The 25,816-nt window shown below is 46.5% G+C and overlaps 1 protein-coding gene and 1 pseudogene across 1 annotated transcript; both read left to right on the forward strand.

Moving 5' to 3' along the window:
• The first annotated feature begins 20,062 nt into the window (after positions 1–20,062).
• Positions 20,063–23,618, forward strand: LOC147617645 (uncharacterized; annotated as a pseudogene).
• A 38-nt stretch (positions 23,619–23,656) lies between these two features.
• Positions 23,657–25,555, forward strand: LOC147617646 (uncharacterized). The gene has a single exon (XM_086775547.1). The coding sequence runs from the start codon at positions 23,672–23,674 to the stop codon at positions 25,466–25,468; it is 1,797 nt and encodes a 598-aa protein (XP_086631673.1). The 5' UTR covers positions 23,657–23,671; the 3' UTR covers positions 25,469–25,555.
• The last annotated feature ends 261 nt before the right edge of the window (positions 25,556–25,816 follow it).

The following is a 25,816-nucleotide window of genomic DNA, read 5'->3' on the forward strand; positions in this document are numbered from 1 at the left end:
TGTGCTACCCATGGTACAAGTGTGGGAAGAAGATCACAATTTTCTCATTACTTTACATAAGGTGTAATAGTAGAGAAGGCCCCATGCATTACCCATGGTACTACAAGGTGTAATAGAGAATGCGCCATGCATTGCCCATGGTACAATGTGGCAAGAAGAAATCTCTCTCGTAAGAGAGAATGCTCCCATGCATTACCCATGGTACAATGTGGCAAGAAGAAATCTCTCTTGTAACGGCACCACATCAAACTCACGAGATATATAATACCACATACAACACACGCTCACATGAGTCTTGATCTTCTCCTAGTATTATATATGGTGGGGAACTGGCTTCATCTCTAGTGCTTACATTATTCAATGATTTCTTCAATCAAGGTTACTCGCTCCTTCTCTTCATCACATCAACCATGGCTCTTGGAGGCATGATCCACTGTCCCTCCTTGTTCAAGGTATCTATCTATGCATTGCTAAAATCCATCTATTGAAAGATTAACTCGTCCCTCCTTGTTCAAGCTATCTATCTATCCATTGCTAAAATCAATCTATCAAAAGGTTGATTATACAATTAGATTGTGTTGCACAAGGCTGAGGTAAACCATCCTCAATTTTGCTTGCACAGGTGGTCCTTCTGATGATGATGATGATGGTCGGTTTGGATGGTTTCGGCTCTGCTGTTGAAGGAGCGAGTTATTGCAGTGATGAAGATGAGGCTTTGAGCCTTGCTTTGCATTGTGTTACTTCGGGTAGTGTGGAGAGCCACCCTTCAAAGCCGTGTTGTGATGGGATGAAGCAACTGGTGCGAGGCATGACTCTAAGTTGCATGTGTGAGATCTTGATCTCCGTTGGCGGTGTGGGCGCCCCCAGTCTTGTGGACAACTACGTTGAAGCATGCTCCATATCCGTGCCTCCCCATTTCCAATGCAAATTATAATTTATTTGATCCAACAACCAATAGTTCTCTCTCTCTCTCTATATATATATATATACACGAGTTGGCATACCTGTCTCCAACAAGCATATTATCAGTTTTGAGGCCCCTTTTCTTTCAGTTTTTTAGGCCCCTTTAGACCAGAGCTAGGAAATGCTACCATGTGTCACCCCTCCAGAGACCAAACTTAGGAAATGCTACTATGTGTCACCCCTCCAGAGACCAAAGCTAGGAAATACTACTATGTGTCACCCCTCCAATTGGAATCCCTTTTGAGATAAAGATATAGATAGATATTTATATACATGCATACTTCTCTCTCTAGTGTAAGTGTGTGTGTGTATATATATATATATATACACACACACACAATATACACACACACATGCATACTTCTCTCTCTCAAGTGTAAGTGTGTGTGTATATATATATATATGTACATACACAATACACACATGCATACTTCTCTCTCTCAAGTGTAAGTGTGTGTGTATATATATATATATATATACATACACAATACACACACATGCATACTTCTCTCTCTTAAGTGTAAGTGTGTGTATATATATGTAATACACAATACACACACACACACATGCATACTTCTCTCTCTCAAGTGTAAGTGTGTGTGTATATATATATATATGTACATACACAATACACACACACACACATATATATGCACTCGCATACACACACACACACATATATGCACTCGCATATCGTTTACTCTTCGTTTATAGGTGGTATTATACAATTAATAGCTTATTAGATAAAGACGGACATTGATAAGCTCGTAGCCCGATTGGTCAATTGGGTTGGCTCAACACCTAGAGGCCCCTGAGTTCAAACTCCACCTAGAGGCCCCCGAGTTCAAACTCCACCTAAAGGCCCCCGAGTTCAAACTCCACTAGGGTATCTCACTTGGTGCCAAATAAAATTTTGGGGAGTGTACCCTTCCCAATTTGTTTTTTTTTTAGATGGGACAAACCAATAATGTTTCATGCCTTAGTTTTTAAATAGTGATCCATGATCCAACAAAGGGATAATTCAAAGGGATAATTTATTCAAGGTCAGGGTGAGACTTAATATGAAGTAAAGATGACAAAGAGATTGAGCCTAAATCCACGCTTGAAAAAGTACACCTTTTGCTACAAGAAAGAGAGCCGGTAGAATTCGGACTTTCACTTGCCGAGATAAAGTCAATGAGGACAAAACAATAAGAGGATTAAAAAAAAGAAACAAGCGTGTTCTGGGATGATGTAGACAACAGTTGATACTTAATGGGTATACCGAGTTTCTAATGCTTGTGGGTGCTACAAACTGCATTAAGAACTACAAACATTGGACAACAACTCTCCAATCCATAAACACAAGGCAGTCAAACATAAGCAGGGCTAAAATGAAATCAAAGCAGGGAAGAATCCAGTCAACTCAATCCCTAGCAGAGACAATGTTGTCAAGGGGGAAGCTTGCAAAAATAAAACAAACAATCAAAAACCCAAAAATAGCAAAAATTGAGCAAAATGCCATATTCAAGGACTGTAAACAAAGCCTTGAGAAGTCACTAAAATAGTGGACAAAATCCAAGGACAATAGTGGGGAAGGTGATGTAATCAGCATCCAATCAAACTTCAAGAAATATACCATTGAGGATAGGAAAATTATTCTTCAAGTACCTCAAAGGGTGAAACCACCAACTATAGTGGGAGAATCCTACGGTCTGGAGGATGCAAAAAAGGTTGATCTAGCAGAACCAGGATAGAAACCTTGTCCTGTGTACATTGCTATGGATTTGACAAAAGAGGAAGAAATGCTATAGATTTCCACCTTGAAGGAGTATAAAGATGTTTTTGTGTAGAGCTATAAGGATCTCAAGGGTGTGGATCCTGCCATTTGTCAACACACCATACCAATGAGGGAGGATGCAAAGCCAAAAAAACTACAACCTTACATGTACAATGATAATTTTGGTCAAAAAATCAAGGAGGAGATTTGATAAACTCTTAGTGTTGGGGTATAATGCCCAATATGGCTGTAAGGCCGGGCGCCGCCCAATAGTTCTCTTGTATATAGTTCGTACGCTGCTGCAACAATCGCACGACCATTATACACTTTGCTAGTAGTATTTGAATGGACTGAGGAATGTGACACAGCTTTTGAAAAGCAAAAAAAAGCCTTAGTCATTGCACCAATATTGAAATCTCTAAATTGGAATAAGGAATTCTATGTTCACATCAATGCATCCAATTTTGCAACCTCACACAACCTCATGATCATAAAATGGATTTCCCAATTTTAGATGCAAGCTAACATTTGAATGTGGTTGAAAATAATTACACCACAACAAAGCAAGAAGGGCTGACAATGATCTATGTTGTAAAGAAGTTTTGCCATTATCTATTGGCAAATCATTCTTTTAGAATTTGACTTCATGGTAGTGGTAAAGAAAGGGTCTACTCAGGATCATTTGAGCAAAATTTCTATTGTGAAGCACCCAAGGGGGTAGACAATGACCTCCCAGATGCAACTTTATTTAATATAGAGTCTGTACCATGCTATAGTGAGCGCATTGCTAGATTCTTGTCTACTACAATCTGGGATGACAAGATAGCTGATCTTACATGTCATGCAAATTTCTTGGATGCCTGCTAAAGGTTTTAATTGATATTAAGGAGACTTTACTACCTAGGGACAGGCGAGGTTTTACGCTTAGTTGCTAACTCAGATGAGTACCAAGATTTGGTTGTTGAAGCTCACATGAGTATTTCAAGCCAACATTTCTCAAGAAAGGGAATATATTGTAGAGTGTTGTGCAACGGCAATTGGTGGCCTTGTATGCACCTTTATACCCAATATTTGTAGTTCTCCCATGAACCGAGCAACGTTTCAAGTTATTCCATTCACTCAGCTAAAGTCATGGTCCCTTCTATATATAGTGATAGAGAGTGCCATATCTTGTTCACAAGGTTGTGGATACTCATGGGCCCTCTTTCTATGTAAATGTACATGGGGCCACTTTGTATGAGGTAGAGGATTTTCTTGGTGCTAGAGGGACATGGGCTTTGGTTGGATGGTCTCTATCTGTTGAGATGTTGTCACCTTCTCAAGGATGCTTAGACATGGATTACTCTTTGTCCAAGACAACCTCAAAGATTACACACATTGTTGTTGCACAGCCTCTTTCTTCTCCCACAAGATGCATGAGGATTGTCTTGTGGAATGTGTAGGGGATGGGAGGTCCTTATTTTATGCCCTATCATGGTAGGTTGTGATAGAATTCGCAAAGATGGTAGGTTGTGATAGAATTTGCAAAATGTTTGGTTAGTAGCGGCATTGGTGTGCTTATGATTCATGAACGAGAGTCGTATTTGGCTAACTGATACTGCATGGTCACTGTGAAACTTTTATGGCATCACGATATGAACTTTTGGGCGCCCAAGGGAGTATGTATGTCTATTATGGACTCTTGGCAACATGCTATTTTGGACAGTGCAGTGATAGTCCCTTAGCATTCCCAATGGATGATTATGTGGTTTGCAAAGTGTAGAGTGGGTTTGTTGAATGTATATGCCCCTAACCATGCGAGCGGGTAGAGTTTTGGGGATAGATCTTTGATGCATTGCTAGAAATGATGCACTGGTGTGTAAAGATGGGTTTTAAGTATGATTAAGGACCCTTATCTGACAGAGTAGGAAACAATCATTCTATAGTAGAGGGGGGTGAGCTGGCGGCCTCAGAGCATCTATGTATGTATTTGAGGACATCATATGTATGGCATCATGAGGGATATTGTCATGAGTGGGGTAGCCTTTTCTTAGACTAGCGGGTGAGGGGCTCTAGCTTGTCATAGCTCGATTGTTTCTATGAAGGGGATTGGTTGGAGACTCAAGAGGGCTTAGTAGGGATCTTGGTTGGGACTACCTTGTTTTATCATGCCCTAGTTATCCTGACTTTGGAGGAGAGTCACAAGGGTCAGTCTATGCACATTCTTGAGAGTGTTCTTTTAGATGCTCACCTTTCAAAGCATTGGGGTGCAAGTCAGGTGAGAGAGGGAGAGATGGCCAGGTAGGCATCTCTAGCGTGGAGTTTCTCTTTTTGAGAGGTAGCTTAGGACAGGGTGGCTTAGTCTTGATAGGGGGAGCATCGACTTCATTAAGACATGACTTTGTTGTAAAGACTGCGGGAGGAACATCTTGATAGCCCATAGTAGCTGAGAGTTCTAGTTTGAAAGAGAGTATTGTAGGTTGACCCTCACCTTGGAGAGGTAGTAGAAATGGATGCCAATTGGCATCGATGGGTCTAAGAGAGCTACCCCCTACTAGCAAAATTAGAAAAGGGATTCATTTGAGTGGCGATGGTGGGATAGATCCCAACCCCCTGCCCAAGTTACCCGCGCAAAATTTCCTTTATTTTGGTACACTGCTAGTTTGGGGTGTCAAATCTCTAACGGGTAGGCACGGAGGGCCACTCTAGTGGCAACTAATGAGAGCACTGACATCACCAAAGAGCAAAGTTCTAGAGAGTTTCAATGTGTGTGGGAAAAGGTCTGCCTCTGAAGGGAAATGTCCAGCATCTTTGCATGTACAGTGCAGGGTCAATCTACTAGGGGCATCTCAGTGGGGTAAGAAAGGAGGTGCACCCCAAAGTTCTATAGAGGGAAACTCATACATGAAAACATGGACATGTACCAGGAGGATTATACTATCTTGAACACGCGATCGTTGATGTCATCAACAAGAATCCCCTTAGCTCATGCATAAGCCATGTACGTCACTTTTCACAATGTGAAAGGGAGACAGTTAGTCGTGCTGGTTGCAATGCTATAATGCCCAGCTCCTTGGCCATGGTCTCGGAGATAATATTCACTCCGGATCCTCCATCCAATAGTACTCCTGGTATTGTGCGCCATCTGATTTGCACTATCACCTCTATGACTATAGTGTCGACTTCTGGTACTATCTCAGCTTTAACTGTCTGACACTCTATTTCCTTCACCTTGTTTGGCAGCTTTTCCTTTGCCTTCTGATCCGATCTTGAAAGCTTTTGGATCAGTTGTTGCTTAAAGTTGGGTACTAAAGTAAGCAACTGATCTACGGTTATGCTTAGCTTTAAATTATTAATCAATTCATCCCATAAATCATATTTGGAAACTTGATTGTTTCCTGATGTTCTTTATCTGCTACCATCTTGCATTCCATTAGGTGAGTCACTTACCTTGTCAGAAGTCTTTTGCTTCCGTCTTCTTTATTGGGGAGGTCTTTCCTTCCTAGACATCGCAAGTCGGAAGGACTTCTGCTTCCGCTTGATCCTGTTCTGCCCTGGTCGGAAGGATTCCTACTTTTGCTTTGTCTGCCCCGTAGGCAAACTTTTCCCTATGTCTTGTTCTTCTGGCACCCTTGGTGCGACTAGTATTGTGTTCATCCAGTGCTCTGGTCTGAACATTGTTTTACTATTCCCTTGTGCTGTTGGTCTTCTCTTCCTTGGCACATTGTCTTCTGCTATGGTATGGACTTTCTTAGTCCTCTTGTTATCCAGAGGTTTGAGGGATTGATCTTTCTCTTCATGAACCTTCATCTTTTCGAAGGCTATTTCTGCCTTCCTGGTCTCCTCCGCAGTTGAAGGGGCGGACACCCATTTGACAATGACTTTGGTTGCCAAGTCGTCGGAATCAACATACCCTAACCTTGTGCTTCCTGCACTTCCCTGGTTGCTTCTTGTCTGATTCGGCGGCTTGCTCCTCCAAGTCTAGCTGTCTGGCAGCAGTTGAAGGGGCGGACACCCATTTGATAGTGACTTTGGCTGCCAAGTCGGAATCAACATACCCTAACCTTGTGCTTCCTGCACTTCCTTGGTTGCTTCTTGTCTGATTCGGGCTTGCTCCTCCAAGTCCAGTTGTCTGGCAGTCTTTTGCCCTAGCATGTCGGACTTCTTTTGCATAGACCTGGTTTTATGATATTTACTTCAGGTGTTGTTTCCATTTGCTGGATGTGAACCATATTTATGGCTGTGGTAGTCTCTCCATCCACCCAGAGCTCTATGAAGAAACGCAACTACAGCTCTATGAAGAAACACAACACACGGGATGTTGGATGTATTCGAAACAAGGGGCCTCTGCGAGGCAAGATGTGTTGAGCGGCATGATGTAACTGGTGGCATACAGCAAATCTGCATTGGAGAGGAGGTGACATTGACTATCAAAGCAAGAGCAGAGGTGATGTGTGATTTGTGATCGTCCTCGAGTTGAAGTAGTGAATTTGGAGTCGATCAAGTGAAGGCGGCCCAATAAGGCAAGAGTTTCACATTGAGCATAAGCCACAAGAGTTTGATCGGGACAGCAACAACCAAGGATGTAGAGAGAGAGAGAGAGAGAGAGAGAGAGAGAGAGAGAGAGAGAGAGAGAGAGAGCCAATGAATTGATGAGTTCTTGTCATGAAGACACGTGGACACTAGAAGAAGACGTCACCACCCACGCGGCTGTTGTTCAAGTGCTATTGTTCATTGCACCACACACACTTACAAGGGCACTAGGTTGTCGTTAGTTTGTTCATGTCATGCACCTGTTATTCATCTTTTACAAGGGCGCGGCTTGCTTTTATGCAGAGAGCAGAGAGAGAGGGAAAAGGGGGGGTGGTTGTGTTGTGCTCTTATGATTCCTTTTAGAAGGTTGCTTTGAGGAGGTCCGAGGGTGGGGCCCTGTGCGGGTTCCGGTATTCAAACCCGCAACGTGGTGGAATTTGGACGACTTTGGAAGGTTGCGCTGGCCAGCAAGTCGTGCTCAGGACCCACTGTTGGGTATTCCATTGCGGCTAGTTTGGTACTTTCTGCCTTTGCGTCCTTCACAAGAAGTTTTGGGCATTTTCCCATGTGGGAAAGAGACCCACTTTCCCTTATGTTTCCCTATAGTGTGTCAACATCATGAGCTTCTGGAGACGAGACTTCGCATACCTAGCTAGGTGTGGTGGGGGGGGCAGGGGGTTGCCACCCCCCCTCGAGGGCCGGCAGCCCTCTGCCCCCCCCACCGCACCTAGCTAGGTCTGCTCCCCCTCGCCTGCAGAAGCTCATGATGTTGTTGTAATCCTCCATGTGGGAATCGTAGTTGGAAAATGTCAAACTTCTTGTGCTTTAAGGCACCTTAGCAAGGGGGGGGCCGGCAGCCCCCTGTGCCTCACCGCACCTAGCTAGGTATGCTCCGCCACGCCTGCAGAAGCTCATGATGTTGTTGTAATCCTCCATGTGGGAATCATAGTGGGAAAATGTCTAAAACTTCTTGTGTCTTAAGCCACCTTAGCAAGGCCATGTGATGCAAAAGAAGGGGGGGTCTGATAAGGCAGAGCAGTCACGAGGGGTTCTCTGATAGTGATCAGGCTGCAAGTCTCTGCCAATAAATGGTTATCTCGATTTGATTTTATGCTTTCATTGTTTGGTCGTGCAAGGTATGGTCCTACTAAGATAGTTATTTCTCAACATAACACCCATTATAAATTGGCAAAAAGGGTTAAAGTGGTTTACTAGTACCACAGGGTAAAACAAAATTTTATGCTTTCAAGGACAACCTCATTCAGTTCAATAGACAAAAAAGTACATCATTCAGTTCTTCCAAGTTTTTTAATTGTTTTGTCCCTTGTCATGTGGAATCGTGCATGTATATATAACATAGTCTAAGGCTTTAATTCATGACTTGGAGGGAAACAAGTTATATTCATGAATTAAAGCCTAGACTATATTATATATACATGCATGTATATATAACATAGTCTAGGCTTTAATTCATGACTTGGAGGGAAACAAGTTATATTCATGAATTAAAGCCTAGACTATGTTATATGAACATGCATGTTATATATACATGTATATAGGTGGGTAGATAGATGGGTAGGTAGATAGATTGATAGATAGGTGGGTAGGTAGGTAGTGGTCACAATTTATTCATTTTTGGATAACTTTTATCAATGCTGCATGATGTTGATGTGAGTTTGTTTAATTGTAGCAGCAAGTGAATGTGTCGGTGAAAAGAAATGGTCTAGATAGATGGATGGATGGATGGATGGGTGCGTGGGTGGGTGGGTGGATAGATCAATGGATAGATTGATGGAAAGATACATAAAGTGATGGATGGATAGGTAGATAGATTGATAGATAGGTGGGTAGGTAGGTAGATAGATAGGTAGGTAGGTAGAGTGGCGATTGATGATGAGCTGGATGGACTTTGGAGTCGAGTGTGACTTTGGATGAGCTGGCTGACATTGGACAGCTTTGGATTATGCAAGTTTGTGACTGTGGACGACTCAGACTCTAGAAAAGCTTGAATAATGAGTCCTCAATTCATTTGTGACTGTGGACGACTCAGACTCTAGAAAAGCTTGAATAGATCAATGGATAGATTGATAGCTTGATTCCATGAATTTGTCTATGCAATCTGTGCGACTATTTTAATCGATTAACTAGTCAGTGTTTCTTTACTATTTTAAATCCTATATTGTTATTTATGTCACATTTAAATAACTTTTAATGATGACTTTTTTTTCGAGAATAAATTTATTACTATTTATCACTTAAAATTACATTATTCATTTAATTTCTTACACGATTTTTTCAAAAATTGTTTAAAATCAAAATATCCTAAAATGAATGTGCATTTTCATGTACTTTTTGAGAGATTTTTTTTTTGAATTCTATAAATTTTATTTTGGATGACTACTTACACTACTAATTTTATTTTGGATGACTACTTACACTACTAATTTAGGAATTGTTTTTTTTTTTATAATAAAGGGGAGACCTGAAGTAGCAAATTCATCTTCGCATGTAGACCTTAATTACTTATTGTTAATTTTGCAGGTGCGTGCACTGCGATAGTGGCTCTCTTCACAGAGATGCACGTCCTCCTCGATCTGATTGCAATCGGCACACTCTTTGTGTTCTACATGGTTGCGAATGCCTTGATCGTGAGGCTCTGCCTGGGCGGGAATGGCTCGGTTTCTTGCGGGCGGTCGCCTTCTTCTCCAGCTCTTTGTGGGGTCGCCTTCTTCTCCACCTCAATAGCTCTTTGTGGGGTCGCCTTGGCATGAGGGCTCCAGGTGGAAGCATGAGGGCTCCAGGTGGAAAGTGTTTCATGCACTCCCCCGCTACACGACAAGGGGGAGCGCATGAAATATATCCCCACCCTCACGCTCACTTGCTCCGATGCAGCTGAGTTGTTCTCGCAGATGCAGAATCTCACGTGCTCCGATGCAGCTGAGTTGTTCTCGCAGATGCAGAATGTGACGGATGCAGAGAAAGTGAATTGGCTCATGGCTCGAGGTGCCACCTACGTCCTGCTCTGAAGCTTGCATTGCATGGCGAATAAATTGTAACGCAGCTACGTCCCAAAAGGTTATAGCTATAGCTGCAAGCAAGGATCTGTAATGGCCGTAGATTACAGATCCTTGCTTGCAGCTATAGCTTCAGAGCAGGACGTAGGTGGCACCTCGAGCCATGAGCCAATTCACTTTCTCTGCATCCGTCACATTCTGCATCTGCGAGAACAACTCAGCTGCATCGGAGCAAGTGAGCATCCAGTGGCCCTGGGAGGCATCTTCAGTGTAGACGACTCCTGTTGGCTTCATCACGCTATCACATTTGTTCGAACCAGCATCGCCCAAGAGCGATCGGCGTCTGCCATTGAACCAGAACGCTCCGGTGAACTGGCCGCCAACTAAGCAGAAGTTGCCAGATCCCGTTCCCACCTGGGTGGTGCAGGCTCCATCTCTGTAGAAGCGGCTCGCGACGCTGCTTGATGCACTCGTGACCAGCACAGAACCCCCGCTGCTGGCACTCACTGCGCAGCACACCTGAGCAGCGACGCCGTTGAACGAGTACCCACTGTCACACGCCCCAGGATCGAGGTCGCGGACATCGGGCCGCAATGCAACCCGTGATGCATATATGTGATATAGCTCGGCTCCATCGGCCGTTGAGCGCGTCATAGCGCGATAAACCTTGTCGGGTCACACCCATCTCACGTATCCCCGGCCCGGCTCGAAGGCCTCGTGGTCTCGGGTCTATCCATCCATCTCGAATCCATGATCAAACCGGCCCGACCTCATCGGCCCGTCGGCTCGGCTCGGCTCGCCGTCCCGCGGCTTCGCCGTTTTCCCTTCCATCTCGGTTCCGTTTCCGCTTCGGCACGATCGCCGTCAAGGTGGGGAGGGCATCCCCCGGGGCACATGGCACCTATTAACCCCCATCGCAACCCGGGAGGCCTAATGTGCCTACCCGGTGCGTGAGTGCGTTCTAGTGTGCCTAGATATGGGTCCATGTTTCGCCGCTCCTTACACTTCCTCCCCATATAGATGCATGATATTCGGTGCGGTCAAGTATCCCTCGAGAGCACCACGTGAGGCCGGATAGAAATCCCAAGACTCCCCCATACCTCACATACACCCCCCCTTTATGGAATTGACGCCCTCGTCAATTAATTTTCGAACTCGAAGGGAGAGCATTCATATCATGTTTATTCTCCAACAAGTGTTTGTGCCTAGAATTAAGATAAAAGAAAGCGGGAGGTCTTAACCTTGCTTTATAGCCATGAGCAAAGTCAGTGTTTAACCCGTTACAACGGTGCATATTTTTGTATTTTTATCTATTTTGGCCTGGACTTCAAGCCCCCGCTCGAGAGTCCCCCGAATCCCCAATGTGCGAGGTACCATAAAGCTGCATTGGACCTCGCTTGACTCCTGTCTGAGCCGAATGTAGATAACTTCAAGACAAAGCAGCGTTTGCCTTTTCTCCTGAATCAAGTATGTTTTGGCCTTCTTGAGTTCCCGTATACCCAAGAGTTCCCAAAGATATTCCCATCTTCAAGGAGGTCGACCTCACTGATCTTCATAACCTTTTTCCACCTGGTGTCTCATCTCACCGATCTAATCATTTGCCATTCCAATCCATGTTGTCGACATTGTTGAGGACAAGGTTTTCCTGGTCAAGCTAAGCCCTAGCTATCTTGACACCAAGATAAGCTTTGCATGTTCTTTTTCCATTGATCCCTTGAATCCGTGGGCTGTGATGAGCCTATAGCTCTGGTATTACCCATAAGTACTGTGGTGCTGAATTCTTCTGGGACATGAGTTACAGTACCTCACTAACGCTAGCTTCGGCCTGCAATGATTCGTGTCCTTTCTGTCTCCTGCAACCATGTGTAGGTTCTTTTGACCATTGTGTCATGATTAACCTGTTCCGGTCCTGGCCATACAATCCTTGAGTTTTGAGTTTGCTCTAGCCTTCATGACACCATGTTGGCCTTTACATAATCTCTCGCCTTTGGATGATGCACCTTTGTAGCTGTGAGCCTTGATGCTCGAATGTTCGTTTGCTCATACTGCATGAGCCTAGTTGCTCAAATGTTGAAGCTTGAGGACACAAGTAGCTTAGTAGGCTAATCCCAAGTCACCTGTTTTGCTTGTCTTCGAGCTTGTGAGTACATGTTATGCATCTTGTTTGCCCTTTCACGGCTAAGTATAGATGCTGCCAACAACAACCAAGTGTTGTCTGGGAATCCAATGAACACTCTGCCACTAAGCATTCACCCATACATAACACAATTGCCACTTTGTGTACATGCAGTTTTCATCTTTAACTTCACTTGGCCCAAGTTTCCCCATCTGATTCTGATGAGAGCAATTGCCACTTTGCTGCTACATCCAACCATAAGTACATTGCCACCTGCACTCCTGGCTGTTTTCATCTTCAAGTTCCCCTTGGTATGCATATGTGCCTTCATGGTCCTAACTTGACCTTATGTAGCACGTTGTGTTCCAAAATCTGTTTGCCCTCCCTAGATTTCTCTAGTTTGGGTCATCATGGACTTCGAAGCGTTTGATACACTAAGAGTCCATGGATTGTAGCTCCGGTTTTGTGACCTTCTTGTGCGGTACTGGTTGCACGGCCACGTTGATATGACCACTATGTTGGGTCCTTCTGATGATATGATATATATGAATGGGGATATTGGTGCCATGATTGGACTCACCCTCACCCGAATGATATATCTTGCCAGCTTTACTTGCCCGGCATATGCCAACCTTCTGTCAACACACATGATGATATAGATGATGAGGTTATTGGTGCCATGATTGGTCTTACCCTCACCCACACATCAATGGTGAGAATGGCTTCCGCTTCCCAGTCGCTTCCACCAACTCAAAAAAATGAGGGTTCAAGCCTCGTAAGATGCTGCCACTTGCAGCTGACAGGGGGTTCAAGCCCCTTTGATATATTGCACCAGAAAATGGGGGTTCAAGCCCCTTGGATGCTGCCCACTTGCAGCTGACAGAGGGTACAAGCCTCTTGGGTATGATTGCTTCTGAAATTGAGGGTTCACGCCTCCTGGATATGAATGGGGGTACAAGCCCCTTGGCTATGAATGGGGGTACACGCCCCTTGGATACTGCCAAATTGCAGCCGACAGGGGGTTCAAGCCCCTTTGAATGTGATTGCCACTGAAAATGAGGGTACAAGCCTCTTGGATGCTGCCAAATCGCAGCTGACAGGGGGTTCAAGCCCCTTGATATATGATTGCCTCAGAAATGGGGGTTCAAGCCCCTTGTATACATTCGCCTATCGTTGTGCGCAGCTTCATTGCTTCTCCTGCTGAATCTGATACCTTCATGATCTCTGAAAAGATGTGGTGGCTCCATTGCCACAAGGCTCATCATGGCCTTAGCGGACACCTTGCCGCTTAGCAGGTACAATCCCGCTTGATGTACTCTCCAAATGATTCCTCTTGGTGGTTTTGCATTCATTGCTCTTCCATGTTGTATGATATATATATGAAAGAACCATGCTGACACAACGGTCCCATACCCGCTGCATCAATCTTCAAAAGACAAGCTTCCAGTCCCATACCCGGTCGCTTTCATGGCCCCTTTCTTTTGCTCCACTGATATCCATATGCATATGCTTCATGATTCATCTATCTCTGCACAAGAACAAGTCTTCTCCGCCACGGGTACTTCATACTTGCCTCATGCTAGTCTCCAGCTTCACAACTACAAGCCTTCTCCTCCAAGGGTTCTTCGGTCTTGCATCATGTCACTTTCAACCCAATATAACTACATCCTTGTAGCTTCACAGCTTTGCCTTTCGGCCAATGACCTGATTCAAGTTGATCCGGCTTCCCACACCGTTTCTTCTTGGCATCTGTATTGCCGTCTATTCCACATGCTGATTTTGCTCAATTCCATATGTTCATGCATTCTAGGGATCCACCAACCCATTAGTTCATAAAAATGATGTATCTCACAATGATGTGCCTCCCGGATCACACCGTTTGGCTAAGAATGATCTTGATGTGGCGTTTCCAGCCCGCAACCACGAAGTCGGGTGCTGCTGGTCCGAATGTGCCATCATATCTGATTGCTGTTAATCTCCACCTTCTATGGTGGTAAACTCATGTGAGGTCCTGAGCCCGCTATTCTTCTGACTCGAAGTGCTGTCAGCCCCACCAGGACCAAGTTGCATATATCTTTGATTCTCTTCATATGAATGATATGGGCCTCTATCACAGAATGGCCCTTGCCAACAACTCAGTTGGACTTGCACCTTGATACCTTCCCTTGTATCCATGCCAAGCATTCCACATGCAAAATAGCTCACTGGTCAACTATGGATTTTCACAAAACAGACTGCATAACTGCATTCTACTCGGAAAACTGATTACTTTTCATATATAACATGTCCTCAAATTCCATCGTTTGGGCCTCCGTCCAGAGCTGCCTTGTTATTCAAGCTTCCGTATCTGCAGCCTGGGTCACCGGCGGTCCCGACCAAGCATGCCATCCTGTACCTTGCGTCCACACGCTCGTGATAGGTATATGTAATCATGGGCAAATTCCATCATCTTGATGCTCAAAAATGCGTTTTTCTGCTGTCGGCTACTTTTGTGCCGTCGGCTCTGTGGCCGTCATGTCGTCCTGCTCAAATTGCCGTTTTTGCCGTTTTTCGGATTTCTTCCGTCTGGCATCCCACGCCCCCATGTGGGCTTCCCAATGAACTCTGCTCTGATACCAAGTGTCACACGCCCCAGGATCGAGGTCGCGGACATCGGGCCGCAATGCAACCCGTGATGCATATATGTGATATAGCTCGGCTCCATCGGCCGTTGAGCGCGTCATAGCGCGATAAACCTTGTCGGGTCACACCCATCTCACGTATCCCCGGCCCGGCTCGAAGGCCTCGTGGTCTCGGGTCTATCCATCCATCTCGAATCCATGATCAAACCGGCCCGACCTCATCGGCCCGTCGGCTCGGCTCGGCTCGCCGTCCCGCGGCTTCGCCGTTTTCCCTTCCATCTCGGTTCCGTTTCCGCTTCGGCACGATCGCCGTCAAGGTGGGGAGGGCATCCCCCGGGGCACATGGCACCTATTAACCCCCATCGCAACCCGGGAGGCCTAATGTGCCTACCCGGTGTGTGAGTGCGTTCTAGTGTGCCTAGATATGGGTCCATGTTTCGCCGCTCCTTACACTTCCTCCCCATATAGATGCATGATATTCGGTGCGGTCAAGTATCCCTCGAGAGCACCACGTGAGGCCGGATAGAAATCCCAAGACTCCCCCATACCTCACACCCACCACCACTGCATGCTGAGCAGCGACGCCGTTGAACGAGTACCCACCATCTGTAATTAATAAGGTGTGGCGAAGATATGCTTAATATGGTTAAAATAAAAACGCCCATGCGTTGAACCTTTGTAGCATAAGGTCGAGCCATTCAGCAATTGCACCCCCTGGAGGTGCAGTTGCTGAATCGACATTCTTCATCCTTTTGACCGCTTTTAATGCCCCCGCACTTCACATTCGAAATTTTCTTTTCACAGGCTGCCTAAATTTCATACCCTGTGGCAGTTCTGGATCTTTTCACTTTTGATATTTTTGAAATTTTGGAGGTTCCCGTAGCCACTGCGTGAACATATGAGAGGCAGGGTTACAAACGCACGTGCACAGAGTTCGTGACATCTCGATGTCACTAACCAATTTGCGTATCATATCATGAGCAACCCTTCGTTGATTGTTTGGTAGTTTGCAATTAATTAGGTCAGTCTCGTATGTTGGGGGTGGTGAGATGTGTCCAAGTAACGCTATGAGTGGCTTTGTACCCATAAAAAGGTAACATTAGCCCCAGAAATGTGATGTGCCCGGAAAACTATGAAGTGATAGGTCTTAGATATCTATATACGCCACATATTATAATTGGTTTGAAGCCCAAACTATAAGAAAGATCACACCTGATATATGTGGTTGCTGTTGTGCGGAACCCAAAGAGGCCATGAAGGAGTCAGTGAGAAGAGGGGCCCCATGGCTGCAAGTAGGGGACGGAGGTAAAAATAGGGGGGAGGGGGGGTGGAGAGAGAGGCGACTGTGGGCTGATTTGTACAAGAAGAATCCTTCTTCTTCTTCTTTTTTACGTGAATGCGTGCACTGGCCGGTAGACAGAGGGGAGGCGGGCTATAGTCGTCGGCTGTTTTTTTCTTTCTTTCTTTTTAATAATTTTATTGTAGGACTGGTGTGAAGCCTTAATGGTAGGCTAAGGCGGCTTAAAGCCTTTGTGAACATTTTAATTTTAAAAAAAGCACATGGCTTTTGGGTTTTTTAAAAAAATCTTCACGCGAGCATGTCGCGTGGGAAACGGGCTGCTACATGTGCATGGAGGGGTACCATCCTTGGTAGAGAGGACCGGGAAGCAAGTATGCACCAATAAAAATCATCACTTTCCTTTCTGCTTTCTTCATGTGAGGTTGTGCGGGACACATTTGATTGATGTGACCCCTTGAATATATAAGGGGAAAGTACAAGAGCTGAGCATATGGGATAAATCCCTGAGTGCCACATGGCATACATTGTGATGACCAAAAAGTACTCCTAGTGAACACTTAGTTCCAACACTGGCCAATAGTTTGGCACATATACTGAAAATTGCATAACCATGTACCAAAAAATTGATTTACTAAACATGGATGGTCCATCCAAGCTGAGGGGAGCCCGTGTGCACTGTGAGCAGCTCATAACCCTACAGCTTTGATCACAGGTCCCAAATATAGTTGTAGATTCAATGGAAAATGGGATGGCTACATGAATAGTGACACACAAGTGGACAACAAAAGCAGCAGTGTCAATGTAGAACCCCATGCAAACATCCATGTCAAAAGCAAGGCAAGCCTTGTAGGTGGCTGTGTGAACTATCCCTTGATCTCCCAAGCATCTCCTCCAAGACAATCACATGGCAAAGAACCCCATTCTTCCTACGAAGCCGGCTCTCTACCATAAGCACTTCTTACCGGTCACAGATGATGGCTTCATTGAGAAGTTGGATTGCTGTTAGCCAGATCAGGGTTTCCTCAAACCGGCTCAAGATAGAGACAGGATGGTTTAAGCCTATCCCATGGGAGGTTCAGATATACAGACCATGCTCAACTGGAGAGGTCCAGTCAAGGAATCACTACTTTTCAGATGCCCAATGTACTATGAGATAGCCCCATAGTCACAAGGAACGGACAGGACGTCTCCTAGGGACGGGCCGGATGCGTTCCCGATCCCGTCCGTGGGGCGGGAGTGAGTGGGGATGGGCGGGCATCCCCGTTGGGACCGTCTCCCACAAGGGACGGCCGTCCTGGGATCTCGGGGGGTCCACTATATGGAAGCCCCTCCTACGACGTGCGTTCAAGCGGTATTTAAAAATCCCCTTATCTGTGAATTTTGAGCTAATAAAACTACCCCTTTATCTTTATAAACTTACGGTTTTTTTTCCAAAGTACAATTAAAATACCCCACTTGTAATTGTATTTTTGTAAATTTACCCAATATTTTGGATTAAAAAAACCCCACCTAATGATCGCACGTGGTAGACTTACATATTTTGAGGTGCGCCCCCCGAGCCTGGGATGCCCATGAAAGAGATGTTGTGGGGGACGGCCAGTGACCGTTGCCCACCCCTGGCCGTCTCTCTATCCTACACACACACACTCAAAATTCAAATCCTTCCCCCCCCTCTCTTATTCTACAAAAGGCACCCACTCCCTCGTGCATAGCACACACACGAGGCTCCCACTCGCTCTCCAACTTCCAACTTCTCAAGGCACCCACTCCCTCTCCAACTTCCAACTTCTCGAGGCTCAATCACCCACTCCCTCTCCAACTTCCAACTTCCAACATTCCCTCTAGAGTCTAGGCTCTCATCTTCTCAAGGCTCAAGCCTCAAGCACCCTCTTCCACTTCCAACCTCCTCTCATCTTCTAAAGATTCAAGACTCAAGCACCCTCTTCCACTTTCACCCTCTCCAAGGTCCATGGCATCCTCCTCACGTTCCACTAGTGCTTCCCATTGAAGGACGACGGGATGGACATGGTGGAAGGAGGTCAACTATACCACATCCACTCATAGAGGTGGTTCGCGGCCACGGGCATGCAAACTTTGCCCATACACGCGAACGGGTGGCACTGACAAAGTGCGAGCCCACCTCTTGCATGAGGGTGGACACGAGGTGCGTTTTTGCCCCAATGTCACACCGGAAAAGAGACGCGAGCTTCAAGACAAACTCGCGGTCTGTGAGGTAGTCGAAGCGGCAAGGAGGATACCACGAGTGATTGTTGATCCCGCAACAATGACATGTACCCTCGTCCACCACACCAACACCTTCCATCTCCACCGCCTCTCAATCCATGTGCCCACGATGACAATTAACACTTGGGGGAGAACTGGAACCTCATCTTGAAGGAGGAGGTGGACATGGCGGTGGCTCCCTACTTCTATCACGACCACGGCATTTCAATCGGCGAGGTAACTATCATGACTCATGACCCATCCACGTTCATTGCTTTCAAGTTTGACAATTCTATCAAGAGTGTAGACTCATTAGGTCTACCATCTATGCTTTTCTTGTTAGGTCAGAATACTTCAAGGCCATGGTCAAGAAGATTGGGGAGTATGGCACAATCTATACCCACCCCTCATCCGAGAGCTTGCCAACTAGCAAGCGGCCGAGAGCGGCCGAGAACATCAAGCAGCAATGGGAGAGGAATGGATGAGTTCTCCAAGAGAACCGAGAAGCACTACATCTGTCATTGCCCGGTCTATTTATGAGATACGGGGCAGGTTTCAGTGCATTTTCAGAGAGGGATTTGGTCCATTGTCTTGGATCATTGATTACCCTGACTAGCACTGCCTTGGGCTTTTTTTACTTGAGCTCCGCAGACATAGAGAGTCCCTCCTCACAGAGCTTCGATCACAAGCACCCTCTGGACCTCCAACAGCCCAGCACCAGTTTCTTCCAGTGACACGTTGAGGACGATGAGAGGATAGATCTCACCACAAAGTTTCTAGCTCGAGCTCCACCTGGTCTTACCCTCCCACGAGGAGTCACCTTAGAAGTCAATATTAGGTAATTTGGGACAAATCTCACATTTTGGGAATCAATTACTTCATATAGTTTTGGACATATCTTAAACATACTAACTCCAAATTTGTCGGAGATCATAGATTTAGATTCTACTCTTCAAGATCTTTCCGATGATATGTCACATGATGGGGTTTTGACAAACTTTTGGACAAGTTCACCATGCTCCCATTTTTCAAATGGGAATGGGATTTTTCCCAAATTATCTAATATGGTGTTTTAGCTAGAGCTGACACTTTGTAGTGGGCCAAACGCCCACCTCCCCCGAGACGCCCACCTTCGACTCGTCAATTGCAGATACGGGATACACTACATCGATTCGAATCGGATTCCCCCGACTCCATGGACGTATCACAGCTATCTGATCTCTTTGCATCACCCATGCTAGATATCCTAGATGGCCCTCTACCCACCCGGGTGGATGATTGTACCACATGACGATGATGTATCAGTTGATATTTCTTTTTTTTCTTAGCTTTTGTTCCATGACGAGATACAACATGGACTATGATGTAAATTTGGTGTTGGTCTCATAGGCCCTATGGGTATTTTGAAAACATTTAATATAACTTTCTTTCTTTCTTTCTTTCTCTCTCCTCAAATATTCTAACACCCATTTCGCCTTCTACTTTCTCATGTTGGGCCGGTTGAGGGAATGTAGTATATTGAGGGGGCTCTTCCTTGGCGATGAGTTCACCGACATGCAAGAGTCTCGCACAAACACTAGCAGGGACTGTAGGTTGCGGGTAGAAGTTGCATTTTGGTGGGAGAATGTGAAGACCATTGATGCTATGATGAAGCCCATAGACCACATCTTGAGGATTTTGGAAGCCATGCAACCTTGCATTAGCAAGGTGTACAAGGCCATGGATCGCATGGTAGAGAAGTTCAAAGACCTAGTGTCCAACCAAGAGAAGTATGACGAAATCCATGACTTGTGTGTGACAAGATGGAATTCCTACCACTCTCCATTGCATGCAGTAGCTTATGTGCTAGATCCGAAATTTCAAGGCAACAAGCAGGTGAGCGACCTAGAGGTAAGCGTTGGATGGAAGATCATCTTGGATCGTCTTATGCTTGATCCATCGGCTAGGCGCAAGATCACAGACCAGCTTTCCAAGTATAGGACCTTCCAAGGGTCCTTTGGTTGTCTTGATGCACAGGAGGACCGCAAGAGGGTTGGTGTTGCTCTATGGTGGGAGGACTTTGGTTTAAATGGACCTGAGCCACAGCAGCAGTTGGCCATGCGCATTCTTAGCCAGGCCGTCAGCTCCTCTTTCTTGGAGAAACTTTGGAGCACCTATGCCCACATTGTCTCTAAGAAGAGGAACCGACTTGGGGTCGAACGACCCAATGACCTTGTCTTTGTGAGTGCAAACTTTCGAATGCTTTGCAAGAACATGACAAAGAAGGTCGATCCCTTCACTGAGTGGGAAATGAGTCAACAAGATAGCCCACAAGAGGAGGTGCAGCATGCCCCTGACACTGAAGGGGAGGATGAGCTTCATGTTCCTTTGACACAAGCTACCCACGACCACGAGGTGAGCACTTCACGTGGATGATCACTCCTTTTCACATGCTTCAGTCCTCAGGCTTTATCCTTGGCTCCTTTTGCCATTTTTTGAGCCTTTCCATGCATTGTATTTTGTAGCCCCTTTTCCTATTTTGTATCTATTATGAACGCCTTGGCCATTCGGTCTTTGATCAAGGTATTTTGCCTAATATAACTGAAAAGCTTATCTTTTTGTGCAAAATTGTGTTTATTTTGATGTACTTGCAAAGTAGAAAAGTGTAAAGTAGAAAAAAATTTAACAATTTTAATTTTGAAGTGTCGTCCCCCGCCCCCCGTCCCCATTCCCTACTTTTGGCCATCCCCCGTCCCATTCTCGTCCCTATTCCCCGTCACCGTCCCCCATCCCTGGTGACTATGGATATCCCTCTTGTTCGAGTGATGCACTATAGTAATAAGAGATGCTTGAGGATGTACTTACTAGACATGTGCCCACTGTGCCCACACAAAGAGGCCTTCATGCCCCCACATAGAGAGGAGGGGACAACACGACCCCACACAAGCCATTATCACACTTTCTTTTTTTTAGTGTGACCCAATAGACGGCCACGAGAACCCACCCAACCTTTGGCAAACCACATAGAGCACATGAGATACACACGGCACTCTAGTCCCCGTGATCGATCCGGGAGGTTTTGGCTTGCACATGTGCAGTTATCAAAGATTGAGTTGCCTCCCTCTAGAAAGCTAGACACTCTCACCCTCTTAAGTTTTGGGCCCTCCACCCTTCAGCTCCAGATTCAAGATATTCTTCAATGTTGCAGGCACTGCCACACGAGTATGGCCCTATACTCCTTTGAGGACACATGACTTTCTACATTGTATACACAGGGATCTATGCAATACATAGACCTTGCTATTTTTCATTTCATGTTGTTTTGACACCTAGTTTGCACATGGATTACGTGTGACATCTTTTTGGTCTCATAGACTCTTTGGGTATCTAGTACCTCATGATGATGATGTATCAGTTGTTTTTAGTTTCTTATTACTCGGTTGTATTTTTCTTTCCTTAGTTCCATGGCAAGATAAAACATGGACTATGATGTAAATTTTTTGGTCTCATGAGCCCTATGGGTCTTTTGAAGACGTTTAATATAACTTTCTTTCTCAGATGCACTGTATACTATGAGATCCGAGGGTTATTCCATTGCCTCTTTCGAGAGGGCTTCGGACTCCAGATTCGCTACAGCAGCAGAGCAGGAGGAGGGAGGGATGGGAGAGTCACCATACACATGCTTGATGGAGGGGATTATGGAGTATTCTACATTAGGGGAAGTCTTCCTTATGGGGGACTTCAATGCCAGGACCAGCAGACATCAGTGTGAGATGTATGATTTTGAGGACCCAGAGATTCTCCACACTCTAGAGGCATCCGGACATTACACGGACATCAGCAGACACAGCCACCCCCCACAGCCTATGGACGACATCTACTACGCCTAGGTTCTCAGCATCGTCTCGTTATTTATAACGGGATGGTACAGTGGCCAGCCTCAGGCAGTCTTACATGCATACCACATGGAGTCCCCGAGGGCGGAGGGAGCACAGTGGACTACATTATGGGACCCCGAGAGGCTTCTCACCTGCTAAGCTCTTTTGTCATTCTGCCTATACCCATTGGAGCAGATCACACATACCTCTCTCTCTCTTTCAGGGGCGATGCTCCCTCACACACACCCTCCAGAGCCACACCCCACACCACTATTCATTTCACTCATGAGCTATCCACTATATACTCAGATACAGTAGAGCCTGGTCTTTGCCGACTACTACCCTCTGCACCTCTACCCACACTTGTATCCCAGATCTCATCCGTCCTGCACATCCGCCATTAGCTCCTTCCCACACACTACCCACTCAGGCCGCACCCCCGCCCCTGGGACTCCCCAAAACCGGTGGTATGATGATGAGTGCAAAGAGCTGTACCGCAATCTACGGGCACAGCGGGCTTTGGGAGCGATCACAGAGAGAGAGGCACGGAGACAGATCAAGGCTCTCACATGCCGCAAGCAGCGAGTCTTCGAGGAGGCACAGGAGCTTGAGCTCTATCATCTCTTCATGAGTATGGACAGTGCCACAGCATGGCGCACTCTCAGAGAGCCCCGACCAGCCACACCCATTGAGGACCCACACATATGGCATGACTATGCAGAGCGGCTCTATGAGGTCCCAGAGCAGCCACCGATCCCCGAGCCACCAGATCCACGACCCATCAGCTCCACTTTCTTCACCATAGAGATGGTAGAGCGGGCCATCCGACGGCTACAGCATCACAGATCCACTGACCATACTGGCCTACAGAGTGAGCACCTCATCTATGCAGCCGATACTATAGCCCCATTGATAGCCCTTGTTTTCAATCGGGCTATAGTGGAGGGCTTCCCAGAGGAGTGGACTAGGCACACCATAGTGCCTATCCACAAATCGGGTGATACCCTGGATCCAGGGAACTACAGGACCATCATGATAGGGCACACCATGGCCAAGCTCTATGGAGCTGTACTTGAGGCAGAGCTCAGTTCTTACACAGAGAGGGAGGGGCTTCGAGCCCCCGGGCAGGCAGGCTTTCGAAGGGCTTTCTCCACCATAGACCACATCTTCGTTCTGCACTGCCTCATTGATGGGGCAAAGGCATGGAAGAAGAGATTATATTGCTGCTTTGTGGATTTCCGCAAAGCCTTTGACACAGTACCCAGGGAGCTTCAGACGACTTCAAAGCCTTGGAGTACCATCAGAGATGATATGGGCTATCTATGCTTTATATGAGAGGGTGACAGCGAGAGTACGATACCCGGGGGGCATCTCAGATCCTATTGCTAGCACCATTGGTGTGAATCAAGGATGCCCACTCTCCCCGACTCTTTTTGGCCTCTACATCGACGAGATCTCAGACTACATCCTTCGAGCTGGCGGAGATGGAGCTGCCCTAGCAGGTACCCCTGTACATATCATGTTATATGCTGATGACATTATCTTGCTTTCAGAAACACAGGAGGGTCTGCAGTGCCACCTAGGCGCTCTAGATGATTTCTGTACACAGAGAGGGTTGACAGTGAACCTTGGGAAAACCAAGGTGATGATCTTCCACACTTCCAGGACCATACGGAGGGCCGCAGTTCTATCATTAGCAGGTGGGCAGGTGGAGGTGGTTGACTCCTATGTATACTTGGGGGTCACCTTTGCCAGTTCACCAGGACGCTTCACCATGGCAAAGGCGGCCATAGACCGACTCACACGAGGCTATGCAGCTCTAGGTACGCTAGAACGGAGATGTCACCAGGCACACTTCCAGGAGCCCCGCACCAGAGGATGGTTGTTTGACACTATGGTCACCCCAGCTTTGATGTATGCAGCCGCAGTATGGGCCCCCGGCTTGTCAGCCGCCTCTTGGGCACAGCTTGAGAGACCACAGGTATGTATGATCTCACGCTTGTTTCGCAGCAAGCCATCAGTACCCCATGACATTATCAGAGCAGAGCTAGCCACTCCACCCATGCTAGTTGAGGCACTCTTCCAGACAGTATGCTTCATACAGAGGATCAGAGAGTTACCACCAGACAGACTCACATGCAGAGCCTTTGAGGCATCTAGACAGCTAGCAGAGATAGGAGAGCAGGGATCGTGGTACTCACAGTTTACACAGTGGTTTGCTACCCATGGGCTCGACATGGAGAGATTGCCACCCTTCCAGTATGATCCGGACTCACCCCACTTTCACCTCTCACGCAGTGAGAGGAACAGAGTTCTCAGGCAGGACATATGGCAGCTCTATATTAGAGGGACATGGATCACACCTACACAGCCTCTTCCCCCGAAGATGCTGTATTATAGAGACCAGTTCATGATCATACTGGCTGATGGCTTCATACAGAGACCAGGATACATGGACACATATATGCCACATAGTTTGCGAGTGGCGATTGGCCAGCTCAGGGTGTCATCCCACAGACTTGAGATTGAGATAGGGAGGGCCGCATCCATCCCCAGAGCAGAGCGGATTTGCCGGATATGCAGAGAGGAGGTGGAGAGCGAGGAGCATTTTGTCTGCAGATGTAGAGCATATGAGGACATCCGAGGCAGATATGGCACCCTTTTCACTGGACAACCTTCCTTGCGAGAGCTCATGGAGTCTAGAGATCAGCGCCACTTCGGCCGCTTCCTATCAGAGATCCACAGACACAGAGACACCCTACTAGGCCCAGGGGCTACCACAACAGAGGGCAAGCGACAATCCTGCCTCACGGACTTCTTCCAGCGTGTTATTACAGCACCAGGGCCCACTACAGTGACGGGGGTTACCCTCCAGCAGGCGGAGCAGGTCCGGGCTAGGAGACGACCACAAGCCCCAGGATACAAAGCTCCCAGACTCTACTGCAAACAGATCGAGGAGATCCAAACTCGACACCAGCAGACTCTCCAGGAGCGGCAGGTCCAGGTGATGGCGGACCCAGCGGCTTTCATACGAGCGGCTCTTACCCCCCATCCACCCATGTATCATATACTGCACCCTCATATTAGTACAGGATGGAGCTAGCTAGTCTTATGCATCTCATACTTGTATTACCCTGAGCATTTAGACACCCCTAGAGATAGAGCTCCACCCCTCACTCTACCATGGATCATGTACCTCTGTTTCACGCATGGATCACTCACTGCTTCATTTCAGTTACTTTTTTGTACCTTTGTCCTTTCATTGATGGGCGGAGGACACACATCATGTACTTTGATTTGTCTCATAGGCCGATTTCGGCCTCCAGTAGATGTTAATATATCTTTCTTTCTTTCTTTCTTTCTTTCTCTCTCCGGTGCCTGATTGACCAGGCAAAGGTGAGGAAGAGGAGGCTACACTGCTGCTTTGTGGATTTCCGCAAAGCTTTTGACA

The sequence above is a fragment of the Cibotium barometz genome, chromosome 36, assembly GCF_041138505.1.
Source record: "Cibotium barometz isolate CiBa-2024 chromosome 36, ASM4113850v1, whole genome shotgun sequence".
Classification (NCBI taxonomy): Eukaryota; Viridiplantae; Streptophyta; class Polypodiopsida; order Cyatheales; family Cibotiaceae; genus Cibotium; species Cibotium barometz.